The 17,364-nt window shown below is 39.6% G+C and overlaps 1 protein-coding gene across 2 annotated transcripts in view; it reads left to right on the plus strand.

Moving 5' to 3' along the window:
- The first annotated feature begins 6,516 nt into the window (after positions 1-6,516).
- The window catches only part of LOC133653364 (partitioning defective 6 homolog beta-like), a 53,981-nt gene continuing 43,133 nt past the window's right edge, over positions 6,517-17,364 (plus strand). For both annotated transcript variants that reach the window (XR_009826714.1, XM_062052551.1), the window contains exon 1: positions 6,517-6,815. Coding sequence is in view for 1 of the 2 variants with exons in the window: in XM_062052551.1 (XP_061908535.1) it covers positions 6,753-6,815 (63 nt within the window). In the remaining variant the exon portion in view is untranslated. The remainder of the gene's footprint in view (positions 6,816-17,364) is intronic.

A 17,364-nucleotide genomic window follows, 5' to 3' on the forward strand; every position in this document is an offset into this window, starting at 1 on the left:
AAAGATGAAAGAGGGAGGAGTAGATGTGGGAGATGATGGAGTGAGGAGGCGATAGATGAAAGAGTGAGATGATGAAGAAGTGGGGAGCAGATGAGGGTGACAATGAAGGAGTGAGGATGAGATGATGATAAACAAGTGAGGAAAATGATAATCGGATGAGGGAGTTGATGAAAGATTGAGGATAAGATGAGGCTGATGATGGAGAGGATGCGATGAGGAAATTGATGGTGAAAGAATGAGGAGGAGATGAGACTGGTGATGGAGTGAGGATGAGATGATGAATGAGTGAGGAGGATATGTGGAGGCTGATGAATGAGTGAGTGAGGATGAGATTAGGAAGCTGATGATGGTGTGAGGATAAGATGATGATAAACAAGTGAGTTTGAAGTGAGGAAAATGATGAAAGACTAAAGGATGATATGAGGCTTATGATGAAGGAGTGAGGATGAGACGAGGAAATTGATTATGAAAGAGTGAGGATGAGATGAGGCTGATGATAAAGGAGTTAGGATGATGTGTGGAGACCGATGAATGAGTGAAGAGCATATGTGGAGGCTGATGATAAATAAGAGTGTCCGCCCTGAGATGGGTAGGTTGAGAGTTCAAACCCCGGCCGAGTCATACCAAAGACTATGAAAATGGGAGCCATTACCTCCCTGCTTGGCACTCAGCATCAAGGGTTGGAATTGGGGGTTAAATCACCAAAATGATTCCCGGGTGCAGCCACCTCCCCTGGGGTGATGGGTCAAATGCAGAGGACAATCTCACCACACCTAGAGTGTGTGTGTGTGTGTGTGTGTGTGTGTGTGTGTGTGTGTGTGTGTGTGTGTGTGTGTGTGTGTGTGTGTGTGTGTGTGTGTGTGTGTGTGTGTGTGTGACAATCATTGGTACTTTCACTTATGAGTGAGGCTTAGATGAGCAGGCTGATAAATGAATGAAGGTGTGAGTATGAGATGAGGGGTTTAAGAAGCTTATGATGAAAGTGTGAGCATGAGATGCAGGGGTGTGGAGGCGGATAATAAAGAGATGTGAGGAAGGGATGAGGTGAACGAGTGAGGAGGCTGATAATGAAGGAGTGAGAAGACTGATGATGAAGGGGTGAGGAGACAGATGATGAAGCAATGAGGTTATTGATGATGAAAGAATGAGGTAAACCAGTGAGGAGGCTGATGATGGAGTGGATGAAATGATGAGGAGGTGAGGAGGCTGATAATGGAGTGAGGATGAAATGATGAGGGGTTGAGGAGGCTGATGATTCAGAGATTAGGTGAACAGGTTAGAATCTGATGATGAAGGGGTAAATTAAACTGATGAGAACTGATGATGAACAGGTGAGGAGGCTGATGATAAAGTGAGGAGGTGAACAGGTGCAGGAGGCAGATGAAGGGGTGAAGCTGAGTAGATGGCATGAAAACACTGATGATAAAGGGACGAGGTCAAAAGGTAAGGAGGCTGATGATGAAGGGATGAGGTTAAGAGGTGAGAAGGCTGATTATGAAGGGATGAGATGAACAGGTGATGAGGCTGATGATGAATGAATGAGATGAAAAGGTGAGGAGGCTGATGATGAAGGGATGAGGTGAACAGGTGAGGAGGCTGATGATGAAGGGATGAGGTGAATATATGAGGAGGTTGATGATGAAGGGATGAGGAATATATGAGGAGGCTAGTGATGAAGGAATTAGATGAAAAGGTGAGGCTGATGATGAAGGGATGAGGTGAACATAGGAGGCTGATGATGACGGGATGAGTTGAACAGGTGAGGAGGCTGATGATGAAGGGATGAGGTGAAAAGGTGAGGAGGCTGATGATGAAGGGATGAGGTGAATATATGAGGAGGCTAGTGATGAAGGAATTAGATGAAAAGGTGAGGAGGCTGATGATGAAGGGATGAGGTGAACATAGGAGGCTGATGATGAAGAGATAATGTGGAAATGTGCAGGAGGCTGATGATGAAGGGGTGAGGTAAGGTGAGGAGGCTGATGAAGGGATGAGGTGAGCAAGTGAGGAGGCTGATGATGACAGGATGAGATGAAAAGATGAGGCTGATGATGAAGGGATGAAGTGAATACATGAGGAGGCTAGCGATGAAGGAATGAGATAAAAAAGTGAGGAGGCAGATGATGAAGTGAATATATGAGGAGGCTAGTGATGAAGAAATGAGATGAAAAAGTGAGGAGGCTGATGATGGAGTGAACATAGGAGGCTGATGAAGAGATAATGTAGAAATGTGCAAGAGGCTGATGATGAAGGGATGAGGTGAGGAAGCTGATGATGAAGGGATGAGGTGAACAAGTGAGGAGGCTGAGGATGAAGGGATGAGGTGAGGAGGCTGATGATGAAGGGGTGAGGAGGTTGATGATTAAGGGATGAGGTGAACAGAAGAGGAGGCTGATGATGAAATGATGAGGTGAACAGGTGGGGATGAAGGAGTGAGAATGAGATGAGGGGATGAAGACGCTGATGATGAAAGGGTGAGGATGAGATGAAAGGTGTGGCAGCCCTGTGTTGTCATTTAACCCCAGGTGACCACCTGCATGATGGTCACATGACTGGTTGTGTCTTCTTCTGCGGTGAAGGCCGATGAGAGGGTGAAGACAGCTGAGGCGGAGGTGCATGGAGAGGCCTCGTCGGCAAAGAGACACACCTAAGCTACTGTTAGCGCCCCCTGCTGTGCGAGTGTATAGTGGTAACGTAAATATGGTCAGTTACATTTCATTTGTTTACAGTTGTCCAATGGAGAACAATGGCAGTACAACCACGTGACCTAAGCAGCCAATCAGCACAGTGCAATAGTAGGAACATATAAACTTACACCACTCATAAGTACTAGCAGTAATATTGCTCTTCAAAGTGATCACACTAGAGAGCAGCAAGTAGCAGGGTATAATACCTTAAATGTGCAGCAGATGTCACCAGAGAACAAGCTGTTTTATCACAATAATACCTACACAGTAGTGAACCATTCATATACTAGATGGGGCAATTCTTTAAGGAATTGCGTGTGAAAGCTGAAGTTGAACTAATATCCTGGAACATTTTTTAGAATTGTTAAAGTAGAGCACACAATTCATGGACATGCGGAATATTTTGAAGTGAGGAGAAGAGGCTGATGATGAAGGAGGAGGAGGAGGCTGAAGATGAAGGAGGAGGAGGAGGCTGATGATGGAGTGAGGAGAAGAGGATGCTGATGAAGGAATGAGGAGGTGGAGGATGAGGGGGTGAGGTGGAGGATGAAGGGGTGAGGAGGAGATGATGGAGTGGGGAGCAGATGAAGGAGTGAGGTTGTGATAAGGAGGTTAAAGATGAAAGAGGGAGGAGTAGATGTGGGAGATGATGGAGTGAGGAGAAGAGGAGGCTGATGATGGAGAAGAGGAGGCTGATGATGGAGTGAGGAGAAGAGGAGGCTGATGAAGGAGTGAGGAGAAGAGGTGGAGGATGAAGGGGTGAGGAGGAGATGATGGAGTGGGGAGCAGATGAAGGAGCGAGGCTGTGATAAGGAGGTTAAAGATGAAAGAGGGAGGAGTAGATGTGGGAGATGATGGAGTGAGGAGGTGATAGATGGAGTGAGGAGAAGAGGATTCTGGTGATGGAGTGAGGAGGAGAAGAGGAGGCTATTGATTTCAATAGGGAATTTCCAAAAAAGTTGGGAATAGCGGGAATTTTTTTGAAAATGGTAAAAAACTTGAATGGTCTGAATGAGTTGAAATGGTTGGTGTTGAAATTTTCCAAATCGGTCAAGAAATTTTGCAGCAGTAACTTGTTGAATTGAGAAATTGTATAACGGAATTCCTGCAGTCCTCTCCAAGGTTTCTCATAGTCATTCACATCGACGTCCCACTGGGTTGTTGAGTTTTTCCTTGCCCTTATGTGGGCTCTGAACCGAGGATGTCGTTGTGGCTTGTGCAGCCCTTTGAGACACTTGTGATTTAGGGCTATATAAATAAACATTGATTGATTGATTTTAAAGCAGATTCTTGTCTATCCAGATTCTAAATAGATTCATAATTTTCAAAAATATATTAAATAAAAGATAATTAACATGTTTTTTATTTATCTTTAATATATTTTAGAAAATTATGTGTAATATATATATATATATATATATATATATATATATATATATATATATATATATATATATATATATATATATATATATATATATATGGATCAATTTAAAAAAAAGAAGTTTTTAGACAATCTCCACGCTACCAGAAGGCGCTTTTCTAACCTGTGACCTAAATTAATGTATCAAATAAAATATTGTTCGAATCAGTTTGAATCGACTCGTCCCTCAAGGAATCGGAATCGGATCGAATCTTTTGGCGCCCCAAGATTCCCACCCCTACCCGTCACATCTAATACAGTCAATTGTAGTGCCTCACAGTGTGCTGTCACTTTACAGCCTGCATTCAGTCACTTGATGGTATTGTGTGGAAATGAGGCAACAAAACATTTAAGCTAGTACTGACATTGCTTGGCAACACTGACAAATAAACAATACAGTATCCCAGTAAACAATTAGCAAGATGTTTTAAACAAGTCATATTAGTGGCAACCTTACCTCCTAGATAGACTGACCATACGTCCTCTTTTCGCCGGACATGTCCTCTTTTGCGGGGCTGTCCGGGCGGAGTTTCTTAAATGCCTCAAATGTCCGGCATTTTGAGTTAGGATTGCGTGTATTTTCAATGTACGTTCAGGGTTAAGAAGGGGTTAAAAACAAAACAAATTGTGAAGGTGTGCGCACGCAGCAGCATTCCTGAGGGAGGGGCAGAGAGAGAGAGAGAGTTATGATAAACGCGCATGCGTCGCCAGGCTCTGCTTTTTATCCATAGATTTATCAGATTTTATTTTTTATTATCTATAGCAGTCAAAAGTGTGCCCCGGAGGCCATTAGCGGCCCACAGCTAATGTTTTAAAGGCCCACGGCACATTCTAAAAACACTATTAAAATGAACAAAAACATAACAAAAGTGAAATAAAAAAGCTTAAAGGTGAAATGTAATTAAGAAAAAGTTGCAATGTTGACTAATAAAACAAAGCTGTTTTTTTTTTTTTAAACTGTCATTGCTCAAAACATAATATTGAATCAAAATCAATGTTATTATGAATTATTGACCTATCAAAGGTTCCGATTACTGCCCATCAAAGATTCCACTTTGAAAAATATTTTTGGTGGAAGATTTTGCATATTTTGTGTGTTTGTCATTAAAAACATAGTTTTGTTTGACAAAAAAGGGCGGAAAACAAACAAACAAAAAAACAACATAAAAAAAACTAAAACATTTTTAAATGAGGGCTAGATCTGAAGTTGATGTAGACTCCAGGGATTTAAGCGTTAAATATAAAACGTATGTATGCCCTGGCACACCATTATCATCATTTCGTGACCCAAGGAAAACACTTTTTACACTTTTATACTGAAATAAATACACCTACAACTTATTAAATAAAAACATAGGAAAAACTACCAGCATCGGTAAAGGTCAGATCCATGAAGGAAAGAAGAAAGTGAATGAATGTTTAACTGAATGTATTTTTTTATTTTTATGAATTAAGTAACGTTTATGACAACCTTTTTCCAGAACACAATATAGAATGTGAGATATAACAGGATAATGCATATGTTTATCTTCTTTTTTCAAAACGCTTACAAAAAATTGGGGCCCTTTAAAATTAACTGTGGGACCCCATTTTGGAAATTCCTAGCGCCAACACTGCTGTCAACAGAGGACAACAAAATGCTTTATTTAAAGAAATATATTATTTAGAAAGCAAGTTCGAGTATCATTGGCAAATTTTCACCTAGTCCCGGCCTTGGCACGCATTTATGTGTCCTCTTTTTGGGATTTCAGTATATGGTCATCCTACTCATAGATGCAGCTACGATAAACTTTATTAATGATAACCGCGGTAAATTTTCTGATTGTTTGTATTATTGCTTCAAATAGGAATTATTTAAAAAAAAAAACGTGATTAATAGCCGCACTTTGATGAAGTCGCGGGTCGACTAGCGCTAGCTTGCTAGCTAGCCTAATGGTAACATGAATATAAGACAGTATAATTAAGGCTGTCTAAGCAACTTACCGTATTTTCCGGGCTATATGACCCCCTAAAATCCTTTTTTCCCCCCTCAAAACTAGACAGTGCGCCTTATAACCAACCCAGTGTGTCTAATGTTCAGAATAATTCTGGTTTTCCTTACCGAACGCTAATCAGAGGCAGGTGAGAGTAATCTGTCGTCATGGCAACTGAACAGGGGTGCTGAAACAGAACTGGAATCACAAACGCAAACAAACTATAATCCAAGCCACGGATCATCACAATTCACCCAATTATCACACATCTTTTTCGAAGTAATAAAAGTGAAACAACGCTTGGTTTGAGGAAAACTATGTAGTTCATGTCTCTTATTTTGAAGCAGCGACTTTTATTTTGAAGCGTGTCGAGGCATTTCGCACAGAGCGACGAGAGGAGAAACACCTCCGCAGTCACAAGCTCGGTAACGCGGCTCCCACAGCACCATCGGCGGCCGGCATGACGCGGAGCAAGTTGGGGCCCTTCTGTTGAGGACTTTGACTGACGGTGGTGGGCGGGCAAAGTACCTTGTATTTATTTGGACGCCTTTACCGGAAGTATATATTGGCGGCCTCTTCTGTTTTGTGTGTCCGGAGCGGAGGCGCTCGGAGCGGGCAAGGCGAGTGAGGGCGGCGGTGGCGGTGGTGGTGGTGGTACCGCTGCTAAACATGAACAAGAACCACCGTGTGCCGAGTAATCGTTCTCTGAGTGCCGTGGAGGTCAAAAGCAAGGTGAATACGACCACTTTTATTCAATGTTATTGCCTTTTTGTCCCGTTTTGGCCATGGCGTTCCGACCACTCCAGGCTAATTTAGCTTGCTAGGTGCTTATTAGCAAGTTGTTAGGATAATGGAAGCCAAATTAGCTACAACAAACTTAGTTTAATATGTTTGTTTTTTTAAAATCAAATGGCATAACTAGATGCCAATAAAGTGCGTTTAAAGTGTCCGTGATAAGTTTTCTTGTTAGTTGCGGTGATGTCACCTGTCGGCTTCCATTTGGAGCAAATATTGACACAAAGATGACGTCAAATTGACATTATGTTCGCCTTGACATAAGTCGGAGGGAGTTTTTAGTTTTTTTTTGTATATTTCAAAGGAAGATTCAATTATCAGAGTCGGTGCTTGTTTGGCACCTTGACGGCGTACAGGTGTCATTCGGCCCGCAGGCCTCACCTTGCCCTGCTGTGGGCGGGGCCTCAGTACACTTCATGCTAATTACTGTATTCTTCTTAAACTACAAACCCCGTTTCCATATGAGTTGGGAAATTGTGTTAGATGTAAATATAAACGGAATACAATGATTTGCAAATAATTTTCAACCCATATTCAGTTGAATATGCCACAAAGACAACATATTGGTTAGAGTGTCCGCCCTGAGATCGGTAGGTTGGAGTTCAAATCCCAGCCGAGTCATACCAAAGACTATAAAAATAGGACCCATAACCTCCCTGCTTGGCACTCAGCAACAAAGGGTTGGAGTTGGGGGTTAAATCACCAAAATGATTCCCGGGCGCGGCGCCGCTGCTGCCCACTGCTCCCCAAGGGGATGGGACAAATGCAGAGGACAAATTTCACCACATCTAGTGTGTGTGTGACAATCATTGGTTCTTTAATCTTAATATTTGATGTTCAAACTGATAAACATATTTTTTTTTTGCAAATAATCATTAACTTTAGAATTTGATGCCAGCAACACGTGACAAAGAAGTTGGGAAAGGTGGCAATAAATACTGATAAAGTTGAGGAATGCTCATCAAACACTTATTTGGAACATCCCACAGGTGAACAGGCAAATTCGGAACAGGTGGGTGCCATGATTGGGTATAAAAATAGATTCCATGAAATGCTCAGTCATTCACAAACAAGGATGGGGCGAGGGTCACCACTTTGTCAACAAATGCGTGAGCAAATTGTTGAACAGTTTTGGATTTCAACATCTACGGTCCGTAATATCATCAAAGGGTTAAAAAAATCTGGAGATATCACTGCACGTAAGCAGCTAAGCCCGTGACCTTCGATCCCTCAGGCTGTACTGCATCAACAAGCGACATCAATGTGTAAAGGATATCACCACAAGAGCTCAGGAACACTTCAGAAACCCACTGTCAGTAATTCCAGTTGGTCGCTACATCTGTAAGTGCAAGTTAAAACTCTCTCATGCAAGGCCAAAACCGTTTATCAACAACACCCAGAAACGCCGTCTGCTTCGCTGGGCCTGAGCTCATCTAAGATGGACTGATACAAAGTGGAAAAGTGTTCTGTGGTCTGATGAGTCCACATTTTAAATTGTTTTTGGAAACTGTGGATGTCGTGTCCTCCGGACCAAAGAGGAAAAGAACCATCCGGATTGTTATAGGCGCAAAGTGGAAAAGCCAGCATCTGTGATGGTATGGGGGTGTATTAGTGCCCAAGACATGGGTAACTTACACATCTGTGAAGACGCCATTAATGCTGAAAGGTACATACAGGTTTTGGAGCAACATATGTTGCCATCCAAGCAACATTACCATGGACGCCCCTGCTTATTTCAGCAAGACAATGCCAAGCCACGTGTTACATCAACGTGGCTTCATAGTAAAAGAGTGCGGGTACTAGACTGGCCTGCCTGTAGTCCAGACCTGTCTCCCATTGAAAATGTGTGGCACATTATGAAGCCTAAAATACCACAACGGAGACCCCCGGACTGTTGAACAACTTAAGCTCCGCATCAAGCAAGAATGGGAAAGAATTCCACCTGAGAAGCTTAAAAAATGTGTCTCCTCAGTTCCCAAACGTTTACTGAGTGTTGTTAAAAGGAAAGGCCATGTAACACAGTGGTGAACATGCCCTTTCCCAACTACTTTGGCATGTGTTGCAGCCATGAAATTCTAAGTTAATTATTATTTGCAAAAAAAAAATTTTGTATTTTTCCAGATCAACACAAAAAACGAATGTCCATCCAAAATGCAAAAATGCGTGGTTATCTGTGTGATGACAAATTGAACCGGGAGCAGTATTTTTTTTAGCTTTTTGTTTGCGTTTAGCATGTTTTTAGCATAACGGTAACATCTTTATCCGTGTACCTTCCGTTGATTCTATTTTCAATTCTGAAACTCAAATAAAAAAATAATAGAAATCGAAAAACTTTCTTAATTTTATGTATGGCAGATTTTAAAAGAAACAAAACAGGTTTATTTTCATTAAAATATTGCCATAAAATAGGCTTTTGTGCTTTTTTCCTTTTTATGGATTTTCATTTTTCTAGATCAGTGTTCTTCAGTGTTCTGTGAGGTACAGTCTGGTGTGCCGTGGGAGATTATGCAGTTTCACCTATTTGGGTCAAAAATATTTTTTGCAAAACAGTAATTATAATTTGCAAATGTGTCGTTGAGTGTCGGTGCTGTAAAGTACAAAGTAAACAAAAACAGAATGCTGGACGACAGCAAAGACTTACAGCGTGTGGAGCACAAATTACATCTGTATATGACATGACAATCAACGATGTCCACACAAAAAAAGATAGCAACTTAAATATTGACTGCTAAATCAAAGCAGGTGCGGGGAATAACGCTTAAAGGAAGACATAAAACTGCAACAGGAAAATACCAACAAAACGGGAAAAGCCACCAAAATAGGAGCACAAGACAAGAAATAAAACTATACACACGGAAAAACAACAAAAAACTCATAAGTCACGGCGTGATGTGACAGTTGACCTACTTTGAGACAAGAGCTATATTGATGTGGTTGGTTATGGTTTAAAGTCATACCCAAAAATTGCGACAACGACTTTTTACTGTCAACTGAGTTTAGTTTTTTAATGATTTCTGCTGGTGGTGTGCCTCCGGATTTTTTCAACGCAAAAAATGTGCCTTGGCCCAAAAAAGGTTGAAAAACACTGTTCTAGATAAACACAAAAATCTACAAATGTTCATCCAAAATTAAAAACTGTGTGGTTATCTGTGTGATGACAAATGGAACCGTAAGCTGTATTTTAGCTTTTCCTTTGCGTTTAGCATGTTTTTAGCGTAACGGTAACGGTCCGTGTAGCTTCCGTTCATTGTATTTCGAATTCTTAAATGCAAATCAATAAACAAATTCCGGGCCATTTTTTCTATTTTCATTTCTGAAGCAAAAGTCAGACAACTATTTAATGACACTTTTTAAAAAATGACAATAGGACCCCTGCTGAACAAAGATGTTACCGCTAAAAACATGCTAAACGCAAAGGAAAAGCTAAAATACTGCTTCCGGTTCAATTTGTCATCACACAGATAACCACTCATTTTTGTTATTTTGGATAAACTTGAATTGAATTTTTGTGTTTATCTGGAAAAATAACAATACATAAAAGGAAAACGGCACAAAATCCAATTTTATGGCAACATTTTAATGAAAATCAACCCTTTTTTGTTTTTTAAAAATCTGCCATATATAGTAAAAATCGAAAAAACAGCCCTAACTTAGTTTTTTTTAATTTGCGTTTCAGAATTGGAAATGGAATGAACGAAAGGTTTGCTTTTGCGTTTAGCATGTTTTTTAGCATAACGGTAACATTTTTGTTCAGCAGGAGACCTATTGTCGTTTTCAAAAAGTGTCAAATAGTTGGCCTGAAATTTGTTTGATTTGCATTTAAGAATTGGAAATAGAATGAACGGAAGGTACACGGACTCTTTCACTGGGGGTGCACAGAAAAATCGATTCACATCCGAATCGTGATTCTTATTTATCCAGATTCTAAATTTATCCATAATTTTCAAAAATATATTAAAAAATAAAAGATAAATAAAAAAACAATATATATTTTGATAAAAATGAATACAAAAAGTTTTTAGTAGAAATGTCCGATAATGGCTTTTTTGCCGATATCCGATATTCCGATATTGTCCAACTCTTAATTACCGATTCCGATATCAACCGATACCGATATATACAGTCGTGGAATTAAAATATTATTATGCCTAATTTTGTTGTGATGCCCCGCTGGATGCATTAAACAATGTAACAAGGTTTTCCAAAATAAATCAACTCAAGTTATAGAAAAAAAATGCCAACATGGCACTGCCATATTTATTATGGAAGTCACAAAGTGCATTATTTTTTTTAACATGCCTCAAAACAGCAGCTTGGAATTTGGGACATGCTCTCCCTGAGAGAGCATGAGGAGGTTGAGGTGGGCAGGGTTGGGGTTGCGGGGATTTGGGGTTAGGGAGTAGCGGGGGGTGTATATTGTAGCGTCCCAGAAGAGTTAGTGCTGCAAGGGGTTCTGGGTATTTGTTCTGTTGTGTTTATGTTGTGTTACGGTGCGGATGTTCTCCCGAAATGTGTTTGTCATTCTTGTTTGGTGTGGGTTCACAGTGTGGCGCATATTTGTAACAGTGTTAATGTTGTTTATACGGCCACCCTAAGTGTAACCTTTATTGCTGTATGGCATTCACTTGTGTGTGTGAAAAGCCGTAGATATTATGTGACTGGGCCGGCACGCAAAGGCAGTGCCTTTTTAAGGTTTATTGGCGCTCTGTACTTCTCCCTAAGTCCGTGTACACAGCGGCGTTTTAAAAAGTCACAAATTTTACTTTTTGAAACAGATACCGATAATTTCCAATATTACATTTTAAAGCATTTATCGGACATCCCTAGTTTTTAGGCAATCTCCATGCTACTAGAAGGATCCTTTCTAACCTGTGACCTAAATTATTGTATCAAATAAAATATATTGCAAGAATCGGTTTGCATCAAAAATAGTTTCTGAATCGAATTGTCCCTCGAGAAATCTGAATCGGATGGAATTTTTGGTCGCCCAAAGATTCACACTCGCTAACAACTCTGTGTGCTGTCACTTTACAGCCTGCATTTAGTCACTTAATGGTATTGTGTGGAAATGAGGCGACAAGGCATTTAAGTTAGAACTGACATTGCTTGGCAACACCGACAAACAGTGTAATGGACGAGTGACCATCCCTGTAAACAAACGGCAAGATGTTATAAACAAGTCATATTCGTGGCAACTAGAGCTGCAGCCATCGACTGCAACTACGATAAACTTTATTAATGATAACCGCGGTTAAACTTCTGACGGTTAGTATTATTGCTTTAAATAGGAATTACCAAAAAAACGTGATTAATAGCCGCACTTTGATGAACTCACTGCTCAACTAGTGCTAGCTTGCTAGCTAGCCTAATGCTAACATGAATGCAATACAGCAGTGGTGTCAAACGTATGGACCGCGGGCCTCAACAGGCCTGCAAACAGGTTTTATCCGGCCTGCGGGTTGAGTTTGCCAAGTATAAAAATGAGCCTACATTTTTGAAGGAAAGAAACCGCTGTTCTCAATGTGTCCACTAGATGTCGCAATAGCAATTATTTGTATCTTTGTAGATGATGCTACATATGTAAAAATAAAAATAAACCATATGATGTTAGTGCACCAGTCGAGGAAAATGAGCAAACTACATAAATAACCTGTAATTTTGATTTTGATATGATTTTTTTTTATCTTGATAGATTAACACCAATGAGTTGACTGATGAACATTATCACATAATTTATTCAGAAAGTATAAATAACGACAAATAAGACAGAATACTATGAACCGCAACATGTAAGTGTAAAAAAAAAACATTGTGATTTGTACATTTTCAGAATGTGCGTGTTCTATTTTTAAACAAAGAAAACAATCTGAAGTTGTCTTTATTTCTAAGTTATCGTGCCGTGATTTTTACCAGCCCTGCCCACTTGAGAGTAGATTTTTCTCCATGTGGGCCTCGGTCTAAAATGAGTTTGACACCCCTGCAATACAGTATAAACACAATAAGGAACTTGGTCAAAAGAATGTAACACGGGGATGTACAACTTTATTAACATATAGTGAACTTGTGTAAGGTCACAAAAAGCGGAAGTGAAGCAAAGTGAACGCTCAATATGCCTTTATCAATAGAAGAGAAACAATTTCAAGAATTAAAATGGAAAGACAGGAAACATTCAAACACTCAAACATATATATTTATATATGGCTCTTAAGAATCCAAAACAATATTTAGTATACTGTTTCAATAAAAAATGTTTTAAATGAAACTTGGTTAAAATATTTTGATATGTGTTTAAATACGTTTATGAGCACATTCGGCGATATAAATAACCGTGATATGAAACTTTCATATTGTTACATCCCTAGCTGCAACTAACGACTTTTGTGACAGTCGACTAGTCATCAATTATCTTAACTAGAGATGTCCGATAATGGCTTTTTTGCCGATATCCGATATTCCGATATTGTCCAACTCTTAATTACAGATTCCGGTATCAACCGATACGATATATACAGTCGTGGAATTAACACATTATTATGCCTAATTTTGTTGTGATGCCCCGCTGGATGCATTAAACAATGTAACTTTACCATGAATTGATTAACAAGTTTAAGATTAAACAAGTTGAAAAACGTATTCAGGTGTTACCATTTAGAATCAGAATCAGAATAGTTTTATTGCCATTGTTTGAGAACGGGTTCACAAACTAGGAATTTTTCTTGGTGCAATCGTGCAACATAAAACACATATAACACAGATTTGGTAATAACAAGTGCTGTTACTGAGCTATCAGATCTTGTTATAGACTTAGAAGGAATTCAAAGGAGCTACTGTTAGGAGTTATTGTTCAAATGCCTGATGGCCGAGTGGAAAAAACTGTTCAGGTGGCGGAAGGTGTGGGTCTGGATGGACCGTAGTCTCCTGCCTGAGGGGAGAGGGGAGAATAGTTTGTGTCCAGGGTGAGAAGAGTCAGCTGTGATCCGACCCACACGCCTCCTGGTCCTGGAGGAGAACAGGTCCTGGAGGGATGGGTGATTTAGTGGTCAATTGTACGGAATATGTACTGTACTGTGCAATCTACTAATACAAGTTTCAATCAAAAACAAGGTTTTTCAAAATAAGAGATCAACTTCAACTCCAATTATGGAAAAAAGTGCCAACATGGCACTGCCATATTTATTATTGAAGCCACAAAGTGCATTATTTTTTTTAACATGCCTCAAAACAGCAGCTTGGAATTTGGGACATGCTCTCCCTGAGATAATCCTGATACCCACTACAACTATGGGAAATACTAAACTTTGACTTTCACAAAGTGCATTATTTTTTTTAACATGCCTCAAAACAGCTACAAAAACAATGAAGGCACACAGCTTCAGTCCAGAGTATACTAGAGCATACTTGCCAACCTTGAGACCTCCGAATTCAGGAGATGCGGGGGGAGGAGGGTTTGGTGGTAGCGGGGGGTGTATATTGTAGCGTCCCGGAAGAGTTAGTGCTGCAAGGGGTTCTGGGTATTTGTTCTGTTGTGTTTATGTTGTGTTACGGTGTGGATGTTCTCCCGAAATGTGTTTGTCATTCTTGTTTGGTGTGGGTTCACAGTGTGGCGCATATTTGTAACAGTGTTAAAGTTGTTTATACGTCCACCCTCAGTGTGACTTGTATGGCTGTTGACCAAGTATGCTTGCATTCACTTGTGTGTGTAAAAGCCGCATATATTATGTGACTGGGCCGGCACGCTGTTTGTATGGAGGAAAAGCGGACGTGACGACAGGTTGTAGAGGACGCTAAAGGCAGGGCGTTTAAGGCACGCCCCCAATAATGTTGTCCGGGTGGAAATCGGGAGAAGAGTTGCCCCGGGAGATTTTCGGGAGGGGCACTGAAATTTGGGAGTCTCCCGGGAAAATCGTGAGGTTGAAACCAATACCGATAATTTCCGATAATACATTTCAAAGCATTTATCGGCCGATAATATCGGCCTGTTCAATCAAGACTTACGGTCATTTAAACGCAGCGCTGCACATCATAATGGCGGCGACAGTTTTGATGTTAAAGGTCTAAAAAAATTATATTGAACGTCCGGCCGACCGGATTGAAAATCTTAATAGGCCGTATTTTGCCCAGGTCTGGCATAAGGTCATTCAGTTTTATTTTTCACACCGTGTAAAATTGTTACATCGAAAGTCTTTTCAACTCCACTTAATATGTTTGGCAATTCAGAAATATTTCTTCATACTGTATCTGTGCTGCTCATTCGGCTGTTACAAAAGCCAAAACAACTATTATCATATTGTTGCTGTCAGGTTGAGAAGCCCTTTGAGACATTTGTGATTAAGGGCTATATACTGTAAATACATTTTGATTAATTGATATTAAACGATTGTCCATTCAAAAGCAAGGACAGGCTCAGCGCTAACGAAAACAAAGGATATATTTTTTTAAATGAAAACAAAGGACAGTTAATATATCAGCCATAAAAACAAACACCAAAGCTATCACACTTCCTCAAAAAGAAACCCACCATTTGTGTTTGACAAGCTACACACAGGTATTATATTGATTAACTCCTCGCATTTTTATCTTTCTTAAAGACTTGAATAGTTCCGGACATGTTGGCTATCTACTAAATTGTCCATGTATTCTTTTATGATATCAGCACCGTGGTGCCCAATGTTCGTGTGGGTGATTGACGTTGGTTATTGTGCCTTTCTTCTTTGCCAGGCAAATCGATGCTGCTTCACACCTGAAGTTCCTGACAAATAGAAAAAAAAAGTACTTCAATTGATAAAATAAAAATGTCACAATCTCACTGTTTTACCCAGTTTAGACTGCAATTGCTGATGACTTAACACCAACTGCTGAGTGCCAACATTTTATAGATAAAGCTGCAGGATGCTGACCACTCGTCATACTTTAAACTGATACTGAAATCTTGTGTACTTCATAAAAAAGAACTTCCACTGTTTTTTGAACCGGCGCTAATTAAAGACCCAGAGGGGTATTTGCCTTTTGTAGACCACACACCTTTGGAGACTCTGCGGTTAATTGAATAGAGGCATTTATAGTAATATATAGTTTAGTGCTGCAATCGTTACATCTGATGAAAGTGTCTCAGCAAAGTTGGGGTACATCCATTTCTAATTGAACATTTTTTGTCATCAAATGTATTTCTCCTTTGCAGCCCGTTTAGGCAGCAGAGCGGTTAAGGCTGAATATATTTATTTATTTGTTATAACATGAAAAAAACAATGTAAAACACCAACAACACTCCGTTTACATTTGAATATCAACCAAGTATTACTGATAGTGTTATTAAAAGCGCTAACACAGAGGAACTACTTTTAGCTGCACCGTGTTCTCAGAGTTAATTATAGATTATAAATAATGCTTCCCTTTTATAGTAGAAGGTTGTGTCCATTAACCGAGAAGTTGGTCAATTTTGACATTCAACTCCGAAAGACACAGACGCTTGTTTTGATTTACTTTTACCTGCCTGAGTATTGTGGTTAATTATTCATCTAAGCGGGAAGATACTAACATCCCATTAGTCGGCATCCCAGCGAAAGCAGACAATGTACAGTAAGTGATTGTTTTATTATGTTCATAGTTTGTTTTTCTTGTATAGCACTTAGCAATACTGCTACTTGCTGGATCTTCTTATCACTCAGCTTCTAAAACTTGTCGCTCATCCTCCTTATATTCAGGCTCAAAAATATAAAGTTCTGGATCATCATTTGTCCAAAGTAGTCGATTTGTCTCATGAAGTCTGCCATGATTATTAGTGGTGTTGTTCTTGTCGAAGGAAATTAATGCACTTTTTAGTTGCTTAGAATGAGCAAAATACATAAATATTACATGGTATTATGTATGTGGCTCTTACTACATTACACATATGCATACTTACAGTGCGTATATAAAACGTTGATGGAGATTTTTGTAGGTTTTTTAGAGCGCTTTATGGGCACAATTGACTCAACGACTCCCATTACCTCCATTGTTGGCTGACCTTTGCTCGCGTTTATTTACGAGATAGAATGCATACAAAAACAAAAAGGTGTGTTCTTGTCTCACATAAAGATTGTGAATGATAGGCAAAATAAAATCTCTTTGGTTGTTTATTTTCTGCTGCAGCTGTTACATATACTGTAATATTGTACATGGTAATTGTTTTATATTGTATATATGATATAAACATATACTATAATGTACAGCTCTGGTAATTCGCACCCACCTGCACAAATGTACTTCAAAATGTAACAATCAAAATAAATGCCTTTTTTTTCTTTACTATGGCATGCATATATAATATGCATTAGTTTGACCATTTAAAATCAGCGATAATAAAAAGGAGATGCTTGGAAATAGCACAAAAATGCCCCAAAAACTTGGAAAAACGCGATTCATAGCGTTACTTTTTGGTGTAACCATCATGAGCGTTCTGTTCAGGTATATTTCTTTTATATTTTGATAAATCATCATATTTATGTAT

The sequence above is a fragment of the Entelurus aequoreus genome, linkage group LG07 (genome assembly GCF_033978785.1).
Source record: "Entelurus aequoreus isolate RoL-2023_Sb linkage group LG07, RoL_Eaeq_v1.1, whole genome shotgun sequence".
In the NCBI taxonomy this organism is placed as follows: domain Eukaryota; kingdom Metazoa; phylum Chordata; class Actinopteri; order Syngnathiformes; family Syngnathidae; genus Entelurus; species Entelurus aequoreus.